The following is a 24,517-nucleotide window of genomic DNA, read 5'->3' on the forward strand; positions in this document are numbered from 1 at the left end:
AAGTATGAACCTCTCTACTACTCACATTCTCAGGAATACTAGGAAGCTCTGTGATGTCAGGCACGGTAAAGAAAGAATGCTGGAAAGAAAAACAAAAACATTTTTACATCATGAAAAGACATCCAAAATACTGCTCTGAATCAATAAAGTATTTAGCCATAGTTGCAAAGGATTAAATAAACAAAGCCCAGCTAAGGAAACTGACATAACTTTTGTTATCAGTTACCAATGAGATCACTTTGCCATTGATTTCAAAATTTAGATTCTTTTCTCAAACTTGAAAAAAAGCCACTCGAACAAAGATTGAATCACAAAGTATCAAATATCTGTAAAGGATACATTACATGTAATTCTTGTACTTCGGATGTATTAACAAACAGCCTCACTCTCTTTATGATCTATGCCAGAACACCGCCAAAGCTTTTTGTATGCAGTTCAGACCATCTTTCCTCATCCTACTGCAAGATCCATGTCTGAATACAGGACATACAACAGCCATCTCCTTTTTGGCTTAAGCTAGTACAATATTAATATGTTCCATTGTTCAGGCAACAAAAGAGATGGAGCTCTGTCTAAAAAAGACCTCTACTTTCAGAAAAGCAAACTGACTGGTAATTTATCCTGTGTCTTAAACTAGGGGACCCTCTTAATTACCCTCCCGGATCTCTCTGTAGGAAACACAAAGAGTTGTGATGCAGTAACAAAAGCTGCTCTTGATCTCCTTGACAAATCTCCTTTTCTATATTCTAGGACTCTCCGGTAGTACCTTAAGAGTGTTCCTGGTGGTTGCTAGAGAATGACTGAAACTCTGAAGTTATATCACCTGGCTGAATAAATGAAGGGTTCTCTAGAGAACAGTATACTGTGAAATTTAAAAAGTGCCACCATTTAAAAAAGCAAACAGAAGTTTTGGGAATAGAATTTTCTTCCAATTTAAAGATATATAATTTATTAACAATTCCTCTGCATATTCTCTCTTGAATCCTATGGCTAAGAGAAACATGAATCAGTCTTGCACAATGTACATTTGCTATATGGTTTGGAACATTCTCAGGAGATGGTGTCAGAAAACTGCACCAAAAATGCTCTAACCTGCCAAGTATCCCCTTTGGATGCCCTGATCTACCACACCAGACAGGCAAACTACCAAGTTTGCATATGGCAAATTTCGTCCATAGCAGATGCTGTTGCTTCAAGTCCAGCTGGTCATAGTTAAGACATGCATAATGAGCAGATAAACATCCATTTATTGGTTATAGCAAAAAAACGATCCCAAAAAACAAACACAGAGCTGGAGAGTTGCAGTGCAAAGACTGCTCTATGGAAGAACCCCTCAAACACATAATGCAATTCCCAAACTTGAAAACATACAATATAGACAAGCTCTGACTGTAAAAATGCAGTAAATTTCAGTGACTACACGACTGACACAATTGATTGTACAGATTATGAACAATGAAATTAATTAGTATTATCCAACTATAGCATTTAGCCACTGCAATAAAACATCAATGGGACTTTTAAAATGTTAAAAAAACACGTTCAACAATTAAATGATTGTGCAGCACAAAGAAACAAAGCTGAACAAATTATCTCTGTCAGATGCAATTAATGGTTCCAGTATGATTTGGTGTATCGTGACAAATGGGAATCCATTCCGCATTACCAACATTTTTCAAATCAACCCACAAAGTAAGAGGTGGGCTGCAATAAGTATAAAAAGTAAGGGGAAGTTTGTGTGTTACAGCATTGCTAATGTTCCCATATACTGAAGGCCACGTCACAAATGAGCGTGAGATTCAATGCAGAGTTTACAAGATAAACAGTATTCTGAAATAGTTTTTTCTAAGCAGGCGTAAGTAGTTATGCTTCTGTTGGTGCCTAGATCTGTCTTATATGTAATCCGATCAAGGTTTCCAAATACATGCAGATTTTTCTTTATGGTTGTCATACCCCAGCACTGTTTTTTTTTAAATTTATCTGATGGAAATCCTCTTTTAATGAGTCAGTCTATGATTATCATATTTAAACGACTGGTCATAAGATATTCATTAACTTTCACAACCATGGTTCTAGTTGAGTAGTATTCAGAATAATTAACACACAAGAATAGGCTTTCAGGTTTAGGAGAAAGGCATAGGCTCCAGGTATCATATGGATTACCTCTGGAAGGGTTCTACATTAATGTTCAAGACTCCAGTACTGCTAAGCCACGTGTATACTTTAACTTCAACTGAAATCCTCATGAAGTACATGCATCGTCTGCGTTTCCTTCATGTCTTTCAAATACCAAAACCCACAATTTGCAATCCTGTTTTATAGTCAAGTTTACTTAATTCTCGGCATGTTAAGGAAGATAAAGATATTTGAATAATATAACTGGAAAACTGTTTTGTGTACACATTTTTATTTGCAGCTACTGTATTTGAAAAGCTGTCAAATTTGTATGTTGGTTTCCCCGTTTCATGATGCTTCACACCACTGCAATTTGTGAATTGCTTAATGGAGCGATTTAATCCCTTTACACTCCAGGAAACTCTTTTCATTTTATTAACCATTGTGATAATGCAAGACATTTTTGTTATTCTTGTTTTGGGAGCTGAGGGTGGGCAGGGACACACAATATTTTTGTGTGTAAGTTAATATTTGTGTATATTGTATTTTGTTTGGAACTTTATAGTTTGTTATAAGACTAGCACATTATTTTGTATTAAAGTTTTTTGGGGAGCTATTGTGCTCTTGAATGTTTCCACAAGCCATACAATTCTGTTCCTTACAGTGTTTATCAGTTCCATGCTTCGTAGTCTGAAGTATCTAGCTGTTGAAACAGCTACAATTGCCCACAGATAAAACAAGTATGCAATGTGGACTTTAGCTTCTCCATGCCTCACTATTTTAATCTGGTTGAAAAGGAACAAAAGAGGAAATGGAATATGGAGGGTACACAATGAACAGGAAAAAAGTCCACGAGCTCTTACAGATCCATCAGCTTGTAAACAGCTAAACTAAAATGCTTAAAGAGCCTAAAACAAAAGTAGTCCCTAAGCTGTCCTTTGATATTCTTTCCTGCTCCAATGCTCATGAAATGTTTGAGGCAAAGGGAGAGCAACAGCATTCCTTGAAACCACTGGTATGAAACAACTGAAATATCCCAACAGATCATCCTGCCTCTGAGACAGCTTGTCCTCTAGGTCAGGCAGACATGCTGTTCATACAATAGCTTTCCTTGATAGGACTGGGTCATCTCCACTGCCAGCTGGTGACCTAGCTAGGCCAAACAACTGCTACCTGTCGACTGACATTACAGGGTGAAGTGATGAGAGTAAGCTGTTTGTAGTCAGCAGATAGTTATAAAAGGAGGGGAAAAGGGAAATGAATAAGGGAGACAGAAAAGCAGAGATGTAGCGCTACATCAGTAGCTCTAGATGTGAACTCAAAGCCTACACAGCTCACAAAGCAACATGCATTCAAGGATTTTTCACTGGCGCTTTCAGATTTAGCAATTACTGCCCAGAAAACAAGGTTGATCTGCAAACATCAAGTGGAAGAGAACAAAGAGAAATGTTTCCCTTAAAGCCCAACCAACCCAAACGTAAGCTCTTCCACTGATTTTTGACTTAAGACTGTCACAGAATACAACAGCCTTGATGCAAGCGTGAGAAGGAATAGCTATTGATTGAGGCGTGAGGGAGGGAAAAACACCAAAATGACATGCATCAAAGGGTTAGTGCTTAGAGTATTGCTCTGCCAGGCTTTGACGACAAAACTGCATAAGCGCTCATACCGCAACTCAACTTCTGTTGCGAAAAACGGCCACTTTCATTAACAAAAACTTCCAGCTCAGTGAGGGACTTTTGTCTTTTCCTCTCCCTGTACTGCCACCAAACATGTGATAGCATGGGGAGCCCCTGGTCCTGGGTACTGCCTCTGTGCCCTGCAGCCAGGTAACCAGCTACCCACCCTGCTCCCTTTGCAAGCCTCACAAAATGTAAATCCCATTTCCTGCTGCCTGAGCACCTGAACCTCCCCTATCCCGCATGCAGTGGTCTCAGAGTCCTCCCCAGCCACTGCACCAACTGTTCCCCTGCTTGGACCGCCACAGAGCTGTTGGGTCTCATCAGTGTATGGGGAGAGAAATCTGCTCCGTCCCACGTACTATGGGTCACTCACAGCTGGGACACATACTGGGCACATTCCTCAATCCTTGCGTGAAAAGGAGTACGAGTGGAACATGTCGCAGTGCAAAGATTAAAGAATTCAGACAAGGCTACTGTAAGGCCTGTTAAAAAAAATTAACGCTCCGGTGCATCACCGAAGACCTGCCACCTCTCTAAGGAGCTGGAAGCTATCCTTGGTGCAAACCCCACTTCTGCTGCAAGGGGCACCAGAAGCAATGCACAGGGCGAGGGGCTCCCCACGGGGTTGCCAACTGTGTCCGGCAGCCAGGACCCAAGCTGAGCAACTGCTTTCCGCAGCCCAGGAGGTGGGGGATGAGACACAGGGAGGTTGCTGTGGCTTGGGGAGCGCAGGGCTTAGGACACGGAAAAGTGGGAAGCTGGTTGTGTTTCCGTGAGCTGCGCATATATCCGCGTAACTAATTGATATAGCCAAGCAGGACGTTGATGCCCGCGGTAGAATCCTGCACAGAGAGGCTAGCAAAACTTCTCCAAGATACTTGTACGTTTTCTGCCTCGGGTTCCATGGCAGCGCAGCTTTGTCCCTCCCCTACTGAAGGACACTAGTCTGCACCATTCATCAATCCCTTGTGCAGGCACCAAAGCAGAATATGGAGCAGGACAAAAGCTACAAGCATGGAGAAGCTGTGCCCGGGTTTCCTTGCTTACCCCGAACAGATAGGCCTGTCGGGATGTTACTTGCCAATGGAGAATCACGGCATAAACAGGACTATAAACAGGCTCCTTTTTGGCACTGTGCTGAACAGCGGAGACTCTGACAGCCCTGCCATGTTCCACATCAGAGAGGGTGCAACAGAGAAGGAAGCACCCTAGAAAAAACAGGGAGGTTTTGTTCGCAAAGTGCTAACCCAGTCAGCGAGCGAGTGCAGACAGAGAACAATGTTCAGAGAGGGTGCTGAGGAACCGAAAGGACAACCACAGAATGCACTGATCAACAGAATGCACAATCTAGGTGATAGAAAAACAGACTGAGATCCTCAAGTGCTTAGTGAAGCAGCACAGTGAGGCTGTGTCTAAACTACATCCCCTGTTGGCAGAGGGATGTAAATTAGACATTTCGAAAGTGCAAATGAAAGGGGGATTTAAGTATTGTGCGCTTCATTTGCATAATCGCGTCATGGCGCTATTTCGAGCAGGCACCATTTTGAAACTGAAACCGTGGTTTTTCAACAACGGGCACTTTTTCAAAAGATCCTGTACTCCTCAGGACCCCCATTGTTGAAAAAAACCGCATCTAAACCACGGTTTCAGTTTCAAAATGGCGCCTTTTCAAAACAGCACCATGTCGCGATTATGTAAATGAAGCGTGGGATATTTAAATCCCCATTCATTTGCACTTTCAAAAACACCTAATGTACATCTCTCTGCCGACAGAGGGGTGTAGGTTAGACGTAGCCTGAGCCAACATGGGTTTGCCCCCCCTCCCGGGAGCAGATTCACCCCCCTCTCCTAGCTTTGATTACGATCCCTGGAACGGCGCACTGTGGTGAGTTGTAACCCTTTGCCAGCAACTCCCCTCCCAGCTCTTGGGGGTACCTGAGTGCATGTCAGTGTGCGAGGTTCTCATGACTAAAGGCACACAGATATAATGGTTCTACACTCATATTTACCGTTTACACAGACCAGTCACTGTGATCCCAGGTGCAGGCTTTAAAGGCATGTTCCCAGCTATGTGTTCCCGGGGAGAGGCTGGCAGTGCTGCCTGGAACCAACTTTAACACCGCTTTAGTCAGTGACCCGCATTTTCAAAGGGCACCCTGAAAGGCCCCCTGATAGGAAGAGCAGCTCAAGGTCCTCTAACAGCTCTAATATCTGGCTGCTCAAACTGTGCAGCCAAGCTGTATGGCTCAGTGCTCCACCCTGGAGCACACAACTCCCCCTTCATGTCACACAAATTAGCGAAGTGCAACAAACTTTGATACCTCTGGGCATATTGTCCTCAGTGAGGTCTAGCCTGACAGAGTCACCTCCATCTCGCCTTCAGTCTCCCAACAGGACATTCAGCCACCATGCGGCACCTGCTCAGCCAGCTGTTAAAACACTTGCTACTGTTGTCTAGGTACCACATATATGGTTTCAAGAGCCAATGTTTCAAGAGGTAAGCTGTGTCTCGCAGGATCACTATGGGCAGTTCCACATCTCGCACTGTCATCTTTTGGTCTGCAAAGAAATTCCCCACCTGCCGCTTTCTGTACAGGCCCCTGTTCCTGAAGATGCGTGCGTCATGCACCTTTCCGGACCACTCCATGTGGATGTCTGTGAAATAGCCGCATTGATCCACAAGCACCTACAGCACCCTCAAAAAGCATCCCTGCCTGGGGATGTGCTTGGTGGCAAGGTGGGCTGGTGCTAAAATGGGAATGTGTGCGCCCTATATGGGCCCCCAGAGTTGGGAAATCCCATGTCCACAAAGCCAGCCGAAGGGTGTGAAGTATCGTGTAACTGACTGATCGAATAGTTGATCAGTTGATTAGTCGATGGGGCGGTGCTGCCCCTTTGAAATGCCGTGGCAGCATTTCAAAGAGGCAGCGCTGCACAGCTGACCCTGGGCTCCATGCGGTACTGCCACTTTAAAGTAGCTCCCTTCCCCTCCCTTTGCTGCCTCTATTTGATAGAGGCGGGGGAGAAGGAGACTAGTGAACTATCCAATAAGCATTGGCTTATCGGATAGTCGACTAGTCCTTAACATCCCTAAGCCAGCCAGTATGTCTCTCACATTTCCCAGAGTTACAGAATAGGATTCATTGCCCTGCACACTTGCAGCAGTACAGCTCCAATGGCAGACTTCCCCACTCCAAACTGATCTGCAATTGACCGGCAGCAATCAGGAGTCCCCAGCTTCCATACAGCAACTGCCAAACGCTTCTCAGTCATGTCCTTGCACTGCAGGTTGGGGGCCAGCTCAACAAGCAGCTCCAGCTTGCTTTACGCATCCGACAGTTCTGTAGCCTCTGGTCTTCATCCCACACACGCAGGATGATGTGAGCCAATCAGTGCCGGTTCCCCCTAGTCCAAAAGTGCTGATCTGTCCAGTAAGAGGAATGTTGTGCTGCTCAGCAGTGACCCCTGTAGCTGACTGGGGCAATGCTCACAAACGTCCATACAGAATCCCACCCAGGGCTCTGCAGATCAAAGGATAGGGACTCTCTTCAGAGTTAACTATGGGGTAAGTGGAGAGGCTCTTTAGGGCTCTAACAGGAATGGGGAAATGCAGGACCCCCGCCCCTGAGAGAAAATGATACATATGCTGCAAGCCTCAAAAAGAATAAAACATTGTTTTGATGGTTTTCTCTTGCATTTTCATTATGCAATATTGTATCTCCTTAATTTGCTGCTATTTTGCCTCACTTACCACACTGAGATCAACAGGTGTTCCTGGGTCAGGTATAGGTAGTTTATGGAGTGTTTCTAGGAGTTCATTCCTCTGACTGTCCTGAAATAAAAAAGTTCTTGCTTAATAAGGAACACCAAGCCATAAACGGTCATCTCATACCAGACAATGGGATGTAAGTATATGGGCGCTTTGGGGCTAGATCACTCGCAAATGTCAGGAAAAGATGCCAAAAGGATTTATACTGTAGGCTCAAAGGAAATGACACCATTTTCTATGCAAATACCCTGGCAATATAAAATGCAGCTTTTAAAAACAAAAAACATCTTCCCACATTTTTTAAACCTTCCAAGAAATCTCTCAGGGCACCACCCTATGCATTACATATGATCTCATCCCAGGGAGGTCCAGCTTCCACAGCAACTATTTCATAACAGAATCTATTTGATTTCAGCAGAAGACATTATAAAAAGACAAGCGCTCCCTCTTCAAACTGGTACAAATGTGTTAAAATGCAAAATAGGAGTACGACTGGGGAAATGGTAAAGGAATCAAAGCAGTCACATATAACAATCAGGCTGCTGCAGAATTGTTAGGATCTGCTATCATATCAGAACTAAACACAATACACATGCCTAAAATTTTTTACCATATGCAACATCTCTGTGCAACACCAATTTTCATTTATAATCCTAGAACTGACCCTTAATATTTTCAGTTCATATTTTAAATGAAATATCAGATAGCATATTTAAATTCTACCCTACCCCACAATTTTAAGTCTAAAAATACCTTATGAGCTCCACAATAGTCAGATAAAATGAGCAACAAGAAAATGGTCTTTTGCCCTAGTGGGCCTGATTTAAAAATCTGTATTGGGTTACCACATTTATAAGCTTGGAGAAAACATCCGTCCAACACTCATCGAAGCACAGTTAGTCTCTCTTCCAAGAGGCCCAATACCAGAACTGCAGAGATGTAGTGGTCATAAGTAAGGTATATTAACAAGATGCTGGAGGAGCTTTCATGGTACTTACCTAACTCATCTGTACTTGGCTCTCCAATTACTCTTGGATACCAAAATTAACCTACAATTCATTTGCATTTCTCCAAGCCCTTTTCAAGAGAACAGCAAATTAGCTAATAAAAGCCCTTTCTATGGGATTACATAGTAGAAATTGACAGTTCAACTGGGTATTCTCTTATGAGAGTACTGCCTAACTGGTTAGCATTCACCCTACTTGATATGTTTGGAAAATGAGAGCCCACAGACTGTATAAAGAAAACCAAGCAATAAAGTGTCATCTCATACCTGTCCTTTTGCTGTATAATCTGCCAAGATGCTGAGCAGCTTATAAAAGACTTCAAACCATGGGAGATAACTAAAAAACAAAAAGGAAAAAAAAGGAAAAATGTAAGTTGCTTGAAAACATCATCATAATATTTAGATTGGCAAGTTTTGCTCTACACAGTAAATGCACTGCTAACAACACGCCACACCATCAAGCTGACACTTTGATAAATGGCTGGCAGGAAGGCATGCTGGTTGTCTCTCTTGTTGTGGGGTTTGGCCAGGAAGAGTAGGCCATGGCACCGCAGCATGTATCAGTGGCTAGGTCCCCTTCCTCTAAAAGCACAGCTTCTGATAATCATCCCTGGAGCTTCTGGCCAGCAGCAGAGCACCATCATACAAGGCAGCGCTAGGTCTAAGAATCAGAGGAGTCAATGGTGGAAATTCATAAGAACACAGGCTACTGTTTCCAAACTTATTTCACTGTTCATAGAGCACCTGGGTGATCATACGGAAGCCATAACTGCCTGTGCAATCAGTGGAAACATTACGGAATTGTTTATAAGTTCACATATTGCTAGACATTTCTTTAATTATACAAAGTTTTCCCATAGTACATGCTTAATTACCGACCTTCAGAGCAGCTATTTGGGCCCTATCAATCTGTAAAAAGACGTGGTTGTTCTGTAATTGGATCCTGCCTTTACTTTTTTATTACCATACAATTATTTGCACATTCTTTAAAAATATTTCTTTAAAATGAATCACCAGAATGAGGGGTATACCATCTTACCCAGCATCTATAAAATTCCATTTATTCAGCATGTATACTAGACCAAGTATAGTTTTTACCATAATGCACATTTGTCTAATTTATGCCATATCAGTTCTTTACAATAATCAGCAACAGTCAGTCAACCTTGTAAGGTGTGAACATGCTGAAATTACGTATCTGCTTTTTCACACTGTATGGCTATGTAGTACTTCTGTGCCTTCTAGGGAAGTTCCCACTGCACGTAAACAAGGGCAGACAGTAAAGCACTAGTCTGTGCTCTAGGAAGCTTTGCTGGGATTCTGTACCATGCTTGCATGGCAGGGGTCTTTGGCTGTATTCATATTTTAAACCTCTGCAAGGAGTTTCCCCTAAACTATAGTGAACAGGCAAGCTAGAAGTACGAAGCATAAAGTGATTACTCTGTTAATCGCAGATGCCTTGTGAAGCAAATGGAGTACATTTTTGATATAGCTGGACAAGATTTAAAGCCTTTCTACAATATGACTACATCCTGCCAACTGTAAAGAAATCAGGGCCCCCATGGTTACTAACTGTACAGCTTGTAGTAATAAATGAAGTGAGAGGTAATATACGTGACAGATAAAATGAACAGCACTCCATCCTTAACATTTGTTTGAAGCCAGCAAATGCTACTGTAAAATTTAAGTAGCTTATCAAAATATACTGATAAGCAACTTAGCTTTTCACGTTATATGACAGTACTATCGCTTATGTTAATATGTTTCAAGTGACTCTGGGAACCACATATTGACTATTGCAGGGAAAGAGAATTACCACTTTAAACAACGTTTAGTTTGGCATCACAATGTAAACATTCAAGAAGGATTAGACAGATAAGTTTCTCTCTTCCCATTTAGTTAAATAAACCTCAGCAGAGTTAAAAGCCATTATAACAGTAACAAGAAATCCTTTCAGAGTAAGACTCCTGCACAGCAATTAAGAACTTGGCAAACAAACCTATACAAGCATCACAAAATATTTTTCAAAAGAAGGGTTTGCAGTTTTCTGGTTTTTTTAAAGATTAACAATATGAAAACCTACTTCAAGGAAGACATACTGAATTACACTAAATCAGGCAGAGATCCTTAGCTGAAAATGCCATTTACAAAATCAAAATACTAATATTTTAGATCAGAAATTCTATATTTGTTTTAAATGTCAATATCATGTAAGTAGCAAATGAGAGAGATTTCAATTTCTAATTTTGACTGGATTACCTCCTCACAAAGCTCAATAAATAGAATCTAAACAATCTCCTCAGAATGAGACATTTAGTGGTTCAATAATTGCTTACTACACGGTAGTTCTTTAGAAATCAGCTAGTATTGAAGTTTGAGTCCTTTTGGTCTAGAGTTTATGGCTGGATGTGACAGAACAGCTTCAATGCACCTTTTTGCACTGACTGATGCTTATCTAGTGATGGCAGTGTTGAGGTTTTGAAACCGAAGTCGGGTTGTAAGCCTCTTCAAAGAGCCACTGTTTTCCCCTGTTGGGAGGCCAGAGTTCACAGCTGAACCTTATCTTGCTACCGAGCCAACAGAGTTTCCTGTATTGCTTCATTAAGCCAAACATGCCAACTCTATAGGTTTTATTCAGTTGCCTGCAAGGACATCGGATCCAAATTCCATTTTAACGCCGTCAGACAGCAGCTAGGAAATAGTTTCTGTACACAAGGAAGTGCAGATAAATATTTACACATTGCTAAAATGTCTGAACGGACGGTCACTCTGCACACAGTTTGGGGTGAAGGGAGCATGCTGCCATTTCTATTGCACTTGCTCATTCATCTCTTTTATTGGACATGTTTTATTATCCTGGCCCATCGCTTTCCTTTGCTACTTTATCCTGCCTCTCTCAAGTAACGTTCAGTGTAACCGATCTAGTTCCGTATTTATTACTTTAAACAACGTTACAGTTTGAAAATTAGCTTCACAGTTTGAGTGATGATGAAATGTGTTCATGTTTCATACTAAAAGACTGGCAACAGCACAAGGAAAGTGAGGCACCATGGCTACTAGGGAAATACATAAGCATCTTGGCAGAGGGTGGGGAATGTGAGTGGACGAATTATACAAAAGTATCTAGAAGTCAGTAACTTTGCTGTTTCAGACAGATTTATTAGCAAACAGAATTACAGGTAACATAGAAGGGCTTTGCCAAACCAACACATCTATAAAAGGTCTAGATGTTTAGACTACGGTTTTCCATGAGATGCAGTATTAAGCATACAAGAGAATGCCTTTGGGGACCTGTGCTCTGTTTGCTAAGCCGTCACAGACTGACTCCTTGCTTTCTAGCCAAGCTTTACATAGCCAATGGAGAATCCCCGTGAGACTCTGCACTGCCCCTTTCATCTGGGTATAAATGTAGCAGGCTTCTAGCCTACAGCGGCTGTCTTGAGACACGGTCCTTCTTCAGTGCACCAGGCAGATCTGCAGGGAAGGAAACGAAATTTCTACAGGCTTCTTCCATTCCCTGCATTTTGCATTCAGAAAGGCAAAAGTTGCCAAAGTGGGATCTAAGAAAACTGGGATAGGTGGGTTCTTCGTTAAAAGGGTAAGGGTTTGGGTAAAAATCAGAGATGACTCTACCTGACAGTAATAAAACTAAGTAATAAGAGCAATGATATAAGAAAGGAAGCAACATATGCACACACATCCAAGGTCAACTGTCTTAAACATAACCATAATATGGCACTGCAGATATGAGTGGGGCAGGGACAGAAGTTGTGACATCAGCACATTTCTCTCATATGCTCGTCTACCCATTAGTCTCAAATATTAACTTCAATTAAAATCACTGTATAATTCAGCATTAGCTGTAACAGCATTCTCCCGCAAGTATATAAACCTACATTTCCAGATTCTCAGTTTTGGAAACAAGCTTCTTATTCTCAATCACTGTAATTTGAAGAGGATTACATTTGCTCTTTAATCTGAAAGTATGTATTTGACTCAAGGAGTTTCCTCATCAGGAAAGGACTGATACCCTTCTCTGTGATCACTGGTACAATGTAAGAGGCAGTACTGGTAACATAATGCCCTTGGAGAATGGCACCTCCACAGAAAATGGAATTCCCTTGTGTTTTCTGTGTTACCCTGAGAGCATCTTTTATTGCATAATAACTGGGGGGGAATGCTAATGTAGTGTGTCTCAGGTTCCCCTAGGTCTCTCTCCTAGTTGCTTGGCTAGCAGATTCTTACTATGCTAACTATGATCACGCTATCTGGGGTCTCAGGAAGGCCCCAGGACAGAATGGAAGTGATCTTCATCTCACTTTGCAGCATGTAGGTATGGGTCCCTTGCCAACTTTATCTGGGTATAACGCAATCATTTCTCTTCCATTTGTGGGGACTTGGGCACTGCTGCTCCTCAGTCCCTCCTACTCTTTGCCTGTGGTACCCAACAGTCTCATTGCCTGTGGGCTCTAACACTTTTGTATAATCGTGGTTGCTGAGTTTAGGATACAGGTGCTAAATGGGGTTGTTACCCATGATACAAAAGTTCACACTAGATCAGCAGGCCATAGGACTGCTTCAGGAAAGTTGCTAGTGGGCCTGCATCACTTTGTTTACCTCAGGGCTTCCACTGGCTCCAGTTTTCCATTTCCAGCTAACGGGAGCTCTGGGAAGCAGTGGCCTGGGCCATGACGCTTCCCTCGGCTCCCCTTTGTTGGAAACGATGAAGTGGAGCCAATGGGAATTGTGAGGCTCCGTGGCTATGGAACTCTAAGGTAAATAAAGCAGCATGGGCCCAGTAACAGCTTTCCAAAACAGGCCCGTGGCCCATCTGGAGAAATGCTGCACTAGGGGAGCTGGTGGTCCTTTCTGGCCTTACAATCAGTAAATGTAACTACCTCAGAATCTGAACACTTCACTGCTTTAATGTGTTTATCCTCGTGGTAATCCTGTGAGGCAGGGTTGTGCTATTATTTTACGCTACAGATGGTGAAGTGAGACAGGGATTAAGAGACATGCACAAGGTCACCAAGGAAGTCCAGCAGAGCACAGAACTAAACCCAAGCCTCCAGATTCCCATGTTAGTGCCCCAATTACTGGATTATCCTTCTTCCTACGTAGTTTAAAGGAAGACACAGCAGCACCTTTGGGATTTTCTTTCAATTGACATAAATATTTAGAGAGATTTTCACATACAAACCCATTTCTAACGTTTTTAGATCGCTCTCCATAAAATAGCTTAGACACTAACCAAGTTTGCAATTTTCCAGACGCACTGTAAAACTCAGCTTTTTCCTCTCGGGAGACTGAAGAAGGAAGTAGAACTAAGAATATGGGCTGATGGTTGTTTATATTCACATTTACTGTTATTGTGAACAGCAAAAAGTGTTAGGGTATGTCTACACTTGCTCCCCAGTTCAAACTAGGGATGCAAACATAGGCGACTGAAATTGCTAATGAAGCGGGCATTTAAATATCCCACGCTTCATTAGCATGATCTCGCCAGCGCGTTCTTCCGCTCAACAGCTGTTTCGAAAGTGAAAGTGCGCGCCAGGACACGTTAGTTCAAGCCACACCCCTTCAAACCACACAACCCTTCTGAGTAGAGGAATGTTAGTTCGAACCAAAGGGTGTGGTTCGAACTAATGCGCTCCAGCATGCACCTTCACTTTCAAAACAGCTGTTGAGCGAAGTAACACGCCAACGAGATCATGCTAATGAAGCGCGGGATATTTAAATCCCCGCTTCATTAATGATTTTGGTCACCTACGTTTGCATCCCTAGTTCCAACTGGGGAGCAAGTGTAGACATACCCTTAGAGACAATTCACTCCTGTTGTAATTTTTATATTGTGCATTTTAAAACACCCAGAGCAATGGTTAGGCACCTTGAAAATAAACAAAGTGGCTTTGTTTCTATGGCTACAGCTACACTGTAGCCTTCTTCCAGAAAAGCTTATGAAAATGAAGCGCAGCATGGAATATTGCCGCACTTCATTTGCATTATTAATTAGCAGATGCTTTTGCGCAAAAGAGCTGTGTAGACGGCTCCTTTTTGCGCAAAACCCCCCTCTTGCACAAGAGCCATTCTTCCTGAAAAAATGAGGAAAAACGGCTCTTGTGCAAGAGGGGGGTTTTGCGCAAAAAGGAGCCGTCTACACAGCTCCTTTTTATGCAAAAGCCTGTTGCACAAAAGTGGCTCCGCATTAATTATGCAAAATGAAGCACAGCGATATTCCGCGCCGCATTTCATTTGCATAAAATTTTCCGGAAGACAGCTACAGTGTAGCCGTAGCCATCCAGTACAGAGTAATGTGATGGACCACAAAGCCAGGTCATAGAAACAATCTGATTATGCACCTTTGGATGCCTCTCTTGTAGTCTGCTCACTAACCCATCTCTCAGCACAGCCTTTGCCTGCCTCCATTAGGGATTTTTCCCTCAGTACAGCCATTTAATAACATTTAATATCCCATAAAATTTTTAGCTCTTGCTCCCAAACAGGCAATTTTGCCACCTCTTCTATACCTAAAAGCACACTGGTATAAGATTCACGTGTGTGATTCACCAGTGACAAGTTTAAGGTTGAAAACCTCATGACCCTTCAAGACTAAAAAAGAAAACTCTGAATTGGTACAATAGATGTTCGATTTACCTAAGAGGCACATGAAAACTTCATCTAGTTATGGAAGCTCCCTGTGTCCTTTTTATGAATAAAAACTAATTGTGCTATATTTCTAGATGCAGGAGAAAAGGAGATAGTCACAGAGGGAGCTGACAGAAAAAAAGCTGTCTGCCATTATTGTTTTATGTTCCAGCTGCAAAACTGAAACTAGCATGAGTATCAGGCTTTGCACGGGAGAGTGGTGAGTACCCAAATATTTAAAGAGTCAAGACATTACATCACTCAATCTGAAAATTGGAGATTGGATTTGGCTATATGTGAGGCAATATTAGGATGTAACAGCAAAGATCTTTTCAAGAGTAGAGTTGCAGGTGAGTCCCTGGTAGTAGCATGTGGTATGTTCCTGTAGATAAGGAAGAAATTGTCCATTTTCTACTGATGATTCCCAATAGACTCATTAGCTCTTAAGACATATTTAAATGCTGTGCAAAGTGCTCCACTAATCTACTTCTAGCAGGATGGTATGAAGCAGAAAATAGGAGCTGAATTCCATGTGAAGTTAAGAACCTCTCAAATTCTTGACAAGAGAAATGAGAGCTAGTATCACTCATTAACTGTAACAGTAAACCAAATTGGCTAAACAAGGTATGATAATGTTCAAATGTCTTGACAGGGATAACAAGAGTCATTCTGAAAACTTGTGGCCATTTTGAATGGGTGTTGATTACGATCAAAACCATATAACATGCTAAAGGTCCAGCAAAGTGCACATGAACATGTGTCCAAGGATAGAGCAAATACAACCAATTGGCAGGGACTGGGCTGAACCAGAATCATGCTGAATCTGCTGCCACGTAATACCACACTTTACCTTTCTTATGACCCAATGCAGTAACTTGTCACACCATTCCTTTCACAAGAGAAAATACACCATTCATAGCAGGTAGTTTATTGATTCTGTGTGAGTGACGGGCAACCTATCAATCAAACTGAGACAGGGGTTCCTTTGGGCTGATAAAAACTTCATTGTGGCAGGCATAATAGCCCATCAGTATTGTTGCACTGAGTCTCTTTGCAAAGAAGCACCTGATGATGGAATTCAATGCTTTAGTATAAAAAAACTGAAAAATCAGTAACCTAAAATACCAACAATACAAATGAGTATGAATCTTCCCAATTGTGAAAATAGAATGAGATGCTCTTCACGTTATTTGTGCTGCTTCCTAGTTTTATCTCCCAAATGGAAATTCTTGTTTCCGTTTTTTAAATTATTATTATTAAAGGAAACGGTGTACCATCTGCTCTGGCTCACCCTCTGCTGGCCGTGTGTTTGCACTGGAAAATGCAGAATTCTGCCTTAGGCTACACTTGACCTCCCTCTCCTGGCTAAAGAACCTCAGTGCAGACTCCGTGTTTGCCTGTCCACCTGCTTGCTTGTGGTCAAAGATGGCTGCTCATTTCCATTTCATTGCTCTGTTTGAACAATTCTAGCAGAACTCTTATCCTTTCTTCTAGCTTTATTTGCTTACTTTTTTTCCTCTAATCTAGCTGGTTGGTTCTCACTGTCCCAGGAGCAAGAACAGCAATCTGTCACTTTGTGCCTCTAGGACCAGGCAAACTTTATCCCCTCTCGCATGGTACTGGCCTACTTTTTCTTCTGTTTGCATTGCGAGCACTGGAGACACATGAATATAAATCCTGTGTCACAACTGTTATTTTTCTGGACCCAGCAGAGAAGATAGACAGTCACAAAGGGAGTGGTCAGAAACAGATCTCTCCTGCTCACTATATTATTTTAGCTTCAAAATTTAAAGTAACATGCAAGTGAAGCTTTGCACTGGGGACAGAGGAATGCTCAAACATTTAAAGGGAAAGGTCATCACAAGTTTTCGTGCTGCAGTAGTACCTTGGAGTTTTCAGGTTTCTTTAAATACACTGATGTTTATTTTTTCCTCTCCTCATACAGGTTTGTTGTTGGATTCATGGCACCAAGGGAGCTTGGCTTTAAAGTAGAAGAATACAAAAAGCAGTCCCAATAAAATGTCATATGCTCTACGTACACCCTAAAACTATTTGACACTCAAAATACTCTGCAAGGACCATCCTTCTTGTGGGAGAAAACAGATTACATGGTGGAACGGTTTACATCATATATGCTGGAGAAGAGGGGTCTAACTGTAATCATTTAAGGATTACAGGCCACATTGATGTGAGTGATTGATCCAGTGGTGGTCAATTTATTATGTCTAGTATAGACATAAATCAACCACCGATCTCTCTCCTTCTGATTCTGGTACTCCACTAGAACGAGAAGAGTAAGGGGAGTCACTGGTAGTTTGCTTGTGACTGAACTGTGACCATTTAAGTTCATTGGGTTAGATTTTTACATCATCCCTTTATACATTCCATATCAGATGGACGAGTACATGCACAGATGTTATAATGCTTGACTATACAGCACTTTTGTAAAAAATATGCACGATCAAGAACTGTAACTTGAGGCTCATGTATGGCCTTCTTTCATTCTTACCTTTAAAAACAGATATAGGGTAATTAGCCACTCTTGCATACAGTTTTCTTTTAAACTTAAGGGCTACTGTGACAAAGCCGTGGTTTCTTCACAGTCACAGTAAATATCAATATTAAAAATAGGGATGTGAAAGTTAACCAGCTACCCAGTTAACTATGCTTAAAGTTAAATGATGGAGCTAGAGCAGCTCCCACCTGCCGCAAGCAGGGAGCTTCTCCAGCTCTGCAGGGTGCAGGTGTGGGGCACTGCTCCAGGGCAGGCTCATTCTGCAGCAGACCTGGGTGCCCCACAGGCAGAGGCTGCTCCAGTGTGCCGGCTGATGCAGCCTTTGCCTGAGGTGGGGTGGGGAGGCGTTCCAGCGGTCCCCTTTCGTCAGTGAACTGATTAAATAATATTTAATTGATTAGCCAACTAAACAAGATTTTACATCCCTAGATAAAATGTCTCCTGAAAGTTCATTTCAGCCCTCGCTTTGCTCCTTTTGTCAGTATGCCTTTGAAAACCTTTTCTTTAATGCTCAGTGTCCAACCTCCTCAAACTCATTTATTCTATTTGTTTCCATAGTTTTTCCTGGCCTTCTACTTCATAAGTTTACTTCTGTGAGGAGAACAGATTTGTCTGCCTCCATTAATTGAGTAATGACAAGATACTTAAGAAGGAAAATAATCCTCCTTCTCCCCCCCCCCCCAAAAAAAAAAAGAGGTAAAGAAGAAGATGGCATATTTTCAGATGTGGATTTTACCTTGGAGAAAGCCAAAGTGCAACACAGCCTTTAAAACAATCAAACAAAAATACCTATGGACACAGAGGTTGAATTTATAACCAAAACACTCTGTACCACATGTGACTTAAGTAGCACAACTGGTAGCACTACTGAGGATTTATGGCTTATGACTTGCTCATATTTAATTTGTAACCGAACACTTCCCCTTCCTCTTAGCTACCTTAGAACTTTTGATTAACTCTTGTTTTCACAGGTCACAGGTTAAACAAAGGAAGGGAAGCGCACTGCAGTGAAATTGCCCAGAGCACCACAGCAAAAAAGTGACCCTGTTTCAAACAACATTAAAATAAGTAATAGACTAGAGATTGTTCAAGACAGTTGAAGTTCAAAGACTCCAGTGAGCATAAATCAGAACATTACTGGAAGATAAACAAAATAAGCACTAAGGAAATGTTGCTGTTGAACCTGACATTGTTTTATTCCAGGGCTACATTCCATCTCTGTTTACAAGTCTCTCGCCAAGATGTCCTTTGTATTTTTAAATGACAATACTTTCCACAAATCACCAAAATTAAATTAGACTCTCTCCAGTTTAGCAGGGAGATGTCCCCTTCCCCCAATACATACACTTTGCTTTTCTCTTCTGCAGAAATCTCTCAGCATGCAACCCAGCCACAAAGCTGGAGACAGGCAAGTCTGAAGGAAGTATGCTTATTCGTATAAAAAATAAGCAAATAAGGGCACAGGAAAACTGCTTTTTACACTATATAAGGTCTGCACAAACTCTGCTACACACGTTGCACAGTACCTTATTCAGTAACTCATATGTCATCACCTTTTTAGTGCACTCCTTGAAAATAGAAAACACCATTAGTTACATGTCTCATAATGATTAGGGTCAGTCAGAACCTTATAAGACAACTTCATTGTACTGCAGCTTTTAACACAAACATGTTTTATGTTTAAAGAACACTAGTGGGAAAACAATAATGCCATACAAAATCATCCAGGCAACAGCAAAGCCACATGTTCAAATCTGTTTGTAGAAATAAACAAACTACATACAGTATGCCCAGCAAAAATCCCCAAACCAAAAAAAAAACATCACCCCGCAATGGCTGCATGTAGCACACGTGAGCTAAACATCTGTCTAAAAGTGGAAATTATTTTGCACTACCCAGAAGTATTTTGTAACCTAACTCTACAGCAGCAATTTGTATGAGTACAAGGCCACAGCTCAGAAGTCTAAGTTTCGTTTCAATAGTCACATTTTAAACAGAAGCTATCACCCAACATTAACTGCCTCACAGATAAAAATGCTATATTGTGGCCAACTTCAATTCTTATCTTTTGCAACATATTACTCTACTTGTAAGTCTTATGTGGAGGGAAACGGCTCTATTTATCATAGCAACAGAGTTAAGCATGTATTTTCTGACTGCACCCCAGAGAAGAAGAATATTAAGGTAGTTTGTGGAGGTAAAGCAAGGGAATTTTTCATCTATAGCCTATTGGAAATGGTAGGTACACACTTTTCACTCTCTCATTCCAATACCTCTATCCTCTCCCTCACTCCAAAAGTAAGAGATAACACGTCTGAGCTGAGTTTTCTGTGGAGAAAATGAACATTATGTGTTAGCAGCAATGAAGCTATGAAGAGAAGTACATCTTCCCTTCTACCAGAGAACTTGCACAAAGAGTTGAAAGAAACCTAATTATTAGTATAGTAAACAAGCAAACATTCATCTTGGGAACTAAAACAGTCTCCTAGGGGAAATCTCCTGCACTCAAGTTGCCTTGCATACCAAACTTAACTAGCACAGGACGGAATTCAAGAACACATAGTAAATGTTGGGTGTGTATGGATGTGTGTACCTATATCTCCCATTTGAATTCACAGTATTGTTATGGCCAAACTCTGTTCACAGATATGCTTAAGCAATAGTGTTTGCAAATAAAGCTGATATCTCTGCATGACTCTTAGATATTTATATACACATTTTAAAAATGGTGTGAAATACAATAACCATCTCACATTGCTTTCGCTAATGCATTTCAGGAGCCGTAGCTTTTACATTCTATAACTTTTGTCCACCTACAATTTCCTTACTATTATAGCAAATGATACAGAGAAATAAACACAATTATGTACATTTGTGGATTTATAATGCATATACCGAAAAAACACACAATTAAAACGTTTACTGAACTTTCTATAACTCTAGAGATTGGGCACATTAAAGTCCACAATACTCATTGTGTTGTATTTCAAATGTATGTATGCATTTAGTAATTACCTTTAAAATTATGCCTATTGTATACAATTGCTCTGAGGGTTAATAGAATTTTTTTCTTCATTTCTCTTTCAGACTTATCACACGGCTGAAATGGAGACTTCATTTCAAAGACTGAATTAAAGCAAAAGGAAAGAAAGATGCAGAACATAAATGTGTCAGCAGCTTTTTTTAAGCTGTTCCTCAATGAATGACTCTTTCAAGCTAAAAACTGCAAATAATTCCATATGCCTTACTGGCTGAAGCTATGCTACATACAGGTCTTAGTTAACTAATTGGACAAGACTTAAACCTCCAGGATTTAGTATGCTCTAATAATGTAAAGGATAGCAATAGTAATAAGAATTTAAAATCTGTCATTAGGCAAACACGCTCAAGCCAACACTTTATCTTCTTACAAATGGCCAAGCTTAACTTTTATTGGGATGAAGTGTAACAGCTCCCACCAGTCACAAATAAAGCTGAAGTGCTTGCACACACACAACATCAGCAAACCCAGTGGGTCAGCAACTGTGCTGAGCACTCACTAAACCTGGACTGAAAAGCTCCAAGATTTCTGGTCTCTGAGCCTCTCAACAGCACAAACATTTCAAAGGGGATTACCACGGAGCTTCGTGAAGAGGCGCTACAGACCTCTAAGCCTCCAGAACACATCCTTCTGCCTAAATATGGCATGAAATCAACACAAGTCCAAACATGCTGTTTATCACCAAAAAATGCTTCCTATTTACCACACCTGAATTCGGATGTGGTAAAGTGATGCCCCCCCACTGCCACGAGATCATAAAACCTGGGCTAGATAAACTTTCCAACTGGGACAGCACACAAACAGATCATCCATGCGAGGAGTCATGACATCACACTGAAAATGGAGTTTGATGTAGATTAATGAATTGTTAAAAATTTCGTCAGGGAGTCTCTCATACAGGAAGTTCTAGAAATAAAATTTCAGCACCTACATCTGACAACATCAGTTGGCATATTACACAGATATTGGAGAAAGGCATTCCAAACTTCCTCATTAGGCTTATACCCTCTCTATTAATTCATCTAAGCAAACAATTTCAGATTTTGTATGATTATCTATTTTAAAACCCTATTTAAGGTAAGTGATTAAAGCATCATGTTCCGTGACTTCAGTACACAGTGCTTTCATTCCATATAAAACAGCAAAGTGCTCATTGCCAGCACATTTCAGCTTCACTTTCATCTTCACTAGCATACAATGGGTTGCCTCCAGTGAACGTATAAGACAACAGATTATGTTATATTACAGTGACCTGTTTCCACTTACAGGAAAGCAACCATTTCAGAAAAATGAAATTACCCAAAAAATTCAAGTAAATAAATTCACTAAGTTATTGCAAAGTGTTTTGTAAGAAACAAGGCAAATCATTTTTATATAATCTCTTTCTTCCTCCGAAGAGAAAAGGTACCAAAAGATAACAAGAGATTTGTTTTTCCTCACCAAAAAACAGCTGTTTCTTTTTCAGTTATGAGCATTGGTAACAAATTGGAGGTTTTTTTATAATATACTTCCCTGTGAAATGTGAAGATTCCACTATCAGAACTTCTTTTGATTTTTAAGTGCTCATTAGAATGGAGGAGAGGCAGGAGCTAAAGCATGCAATCTTCTAAATCACTGCAGCTATCTCCTCTGTACCAGGCACTCTCAAAGCCAGGTGTAATGGCTGGGCACAAGAACACACAATGGAAGGAAAAGAGGATTCAAATCACCACTGTCACTTGGTAAATCCTTCCAAGTCAGGTTTTTTTAACCATTAATTGTAATGAATACCTGCCGGCAAGGAACAACTAACTCCAAACTAATAGCTTCATGGGATAGACAAGTTAGTCTGTACAGAAAAAACAACAAATGGTCTGGTAGCACTTTATAGACTAACAAAACATGTAGATGGGATCATGAGCTTTCGTGGGCACAGCCCACTTCTTCAGATGTTTGTGATATACCGAATTATGCAATCAGGAGTATTCAATCCTTTGTCAAAACTGAAAGATCTAGAACTCTATGAATTAATTAAAAAGAATCAAAACAGCAAGATTAAGAGTAAGCTCTCAAAACACTCCCACAACATCAGGGCTACCAGCGTAGCTCAAAATAGGGACTGTTTACATTTTTAAAGATACCTAAGTATTTTACCATATCTTTCTAGTAAACTGGAGTCTCTGGTTGAGCAAATTAATATATGTATCTCCACTGACTTCAATGGAGTTACTCCTGATTTACACCAATGTAAGAGAGAGTAGAATCAAGCCAAATATTTCCTTTGCCAGTGCCATTTGAGATTGTGTCAACAAATAAAATACAGACAGCAGCATGTCTGAGAGACTGGGTCAACTGATGAAGGCGCATACTGAGGGGCTAAAAATAGCAGTGCAGGTGTTCAGGCTTGAGCTGGCATCGGGCTTTGAGATGTGACCTCTCCACCAGCCGGAACTTGAACATCTATACTGCTATTTTCAGGACCAGAGCATGTGCCCAAATCAGCTGACCTCAGCTCAGAGCGACTCCTATGGATGTTCTTTTGCAGCGCAGATCTACATCAGACAATTATTTGGGTTCGCAGGCCTCTGAAAACAATGTTCATTAATTCAAAATGTAGAAAACCTGGTCCTTAGTTCTCAGTCATAAATCACTACCAAGATCCAAAAAGCCCGATGAGTCAAAGCTGTGGGCAAAGTTCCTTCTCCCAGAAGTTCCTACTCACTTGTGTATTTCTTGTGCCAAGGCTCATCCTCAACAGCCATTCTGAACAATATTAATCATTTAATATTGTAAACACTAACAGAAAAGAATTGTAGTTTTAAAATCACAAAGAAGATATTGTTAATGCAAACAGATGGGGGATGCATTATATATCTGCCAAGACTTTCTCATGCAAGAGCTATGGCATCAGATATCTCAAAGCAGAGGAGAAAAGTACACTCCTTACCTGACTTCAGGTATTTCTGATGCTATCAGCTCATTAGAAGAAATAATAGGGCCCTAAACTTTAGACTTAGCAGGTATGTACAAGGAAATGATTTTCAAATACTATAATTTAAAAATAGCAAGTTACATTATATTTTACTATTGATCTGTTATTTTAAGATTTGTTTAATGTATAGAAGAAAGTTTCCAATAAATATGAAACTACTTCCCTCCATCCATGCACCAAAGCAATTCTCTCATGGTATTTAACAATATTCCTCTTCCTAGACAGACTTACCCTTACCATCCAAAACCTGGGCTTACTTGTGTTCACCTAATTAGAATGTAAATTGCAAGAGAGAAGAGCCTTGTCATTTCATCTGCTTGTAAGTCACCTTATAGTTCTCTTGCTCTACATAAATAAATATTATGCCATTTTAAATAGGAAGGAAGCATCTGGAGCCACAAAAACAATGTTTCCATCTATGTAATAAAACAACAATTTAACACATAAAATGTTTACTTTTTAAAAAAATAATCCAGGCTAGGAACTTGTATACATCAGGTTTGGCAAATGGAATTTAAAATGATCTAACTACAGACCTTCCAAATAATTCTGTTTTTCAGCAGAAAGTGGAGCCTATCTATGTATGCTATGGTCAGGTAATTATGAAGTTTTATATAACGTCAGGTCAAACAACATGTTTGATGCTTCTTGCATTCTCACTTACAAAATGAAATTGAAAAACAATGTGATCCCTTTCGTGGCTCATTTGGGAATTACTTGCATGCTAAATTCCCAACTCGGCCATTTGTGAGTTCTAATGTCTTCCCCTACACT

The 24,517-nt window shown here is 40.8% G+C and overlaps 1 protein-coding gene and 1 long non-coding RNA gene across 10 annotated transcripts in view; one reads left to right on the top strand and one right to left on the bottom strand.

Annotated features, from left to right (window-relative positions):
• Window positions 1–20,923, top strand: part of LOC142819334 (uncharacterized) — a 106,007-nt gene extending 85,084 nt beyond the window's left edge. For 2 of the 3 annotated variants that reach the window (XR_012897195.1, XR_012897193.1), the window contains 2 exons: window positions 15,313–15,437; window positions 20,820–20,923. This is a non-coding gene — a long non-coding RNA (uncharacterized LOC142819334). Of the gene's footprint in view, window positions 1–15,312; window positions 15,438–17,162; window positions 17,280–20,819 lie in introns of those variants that run through there. The other variant, XR_012897194.1, reaches the window with a different exon arrangement.
• The window catches only part of DENND1A (DENN domain containing 1A), a 361,801-nt gene that overhangs the window by 176,055 nt on the left and 161,229 nt on the right, over window positions 1–24,517 (bottom strand). For all 7 annotated transcript variants that reach the window (XM_075905650.1, XM_075905649.1, XM_075905651.1 and 4 more), the window contains exons 6-8: window positions 8,840–8,909; window positions 7,549–7,629; window positions 26–79 (exon numbers count right to left, since the gene is read on the bottom strand). In XM_075905650.1, coding sequence (XP_075761765.1) covers window positions 26–79; window positions 7,549–7,629; window positions 8,840–8,909 — 205 coding nt within the window. The remainder of the gene's footprint in view (window positions 1–25; window positions 80–7,548; window positions 7,630–8,839; window positions 8,910–24,517) is intronic.

This window comes from Pelodiscus sinensis, chromosome 22, assembly GCF_049634645.1.
Source record: "Pelodiscus sinensis isolate JC-2024 chromosome 22, ASM4963464v1, whole genome shotgun sequence".
Taxonomy (NCBI): domain Eukaryota; kingdom Metazoa; phylum Chordata; order Testudines; family Trionychidae; genus Pelodiscus; species Pelodiscus sinensis.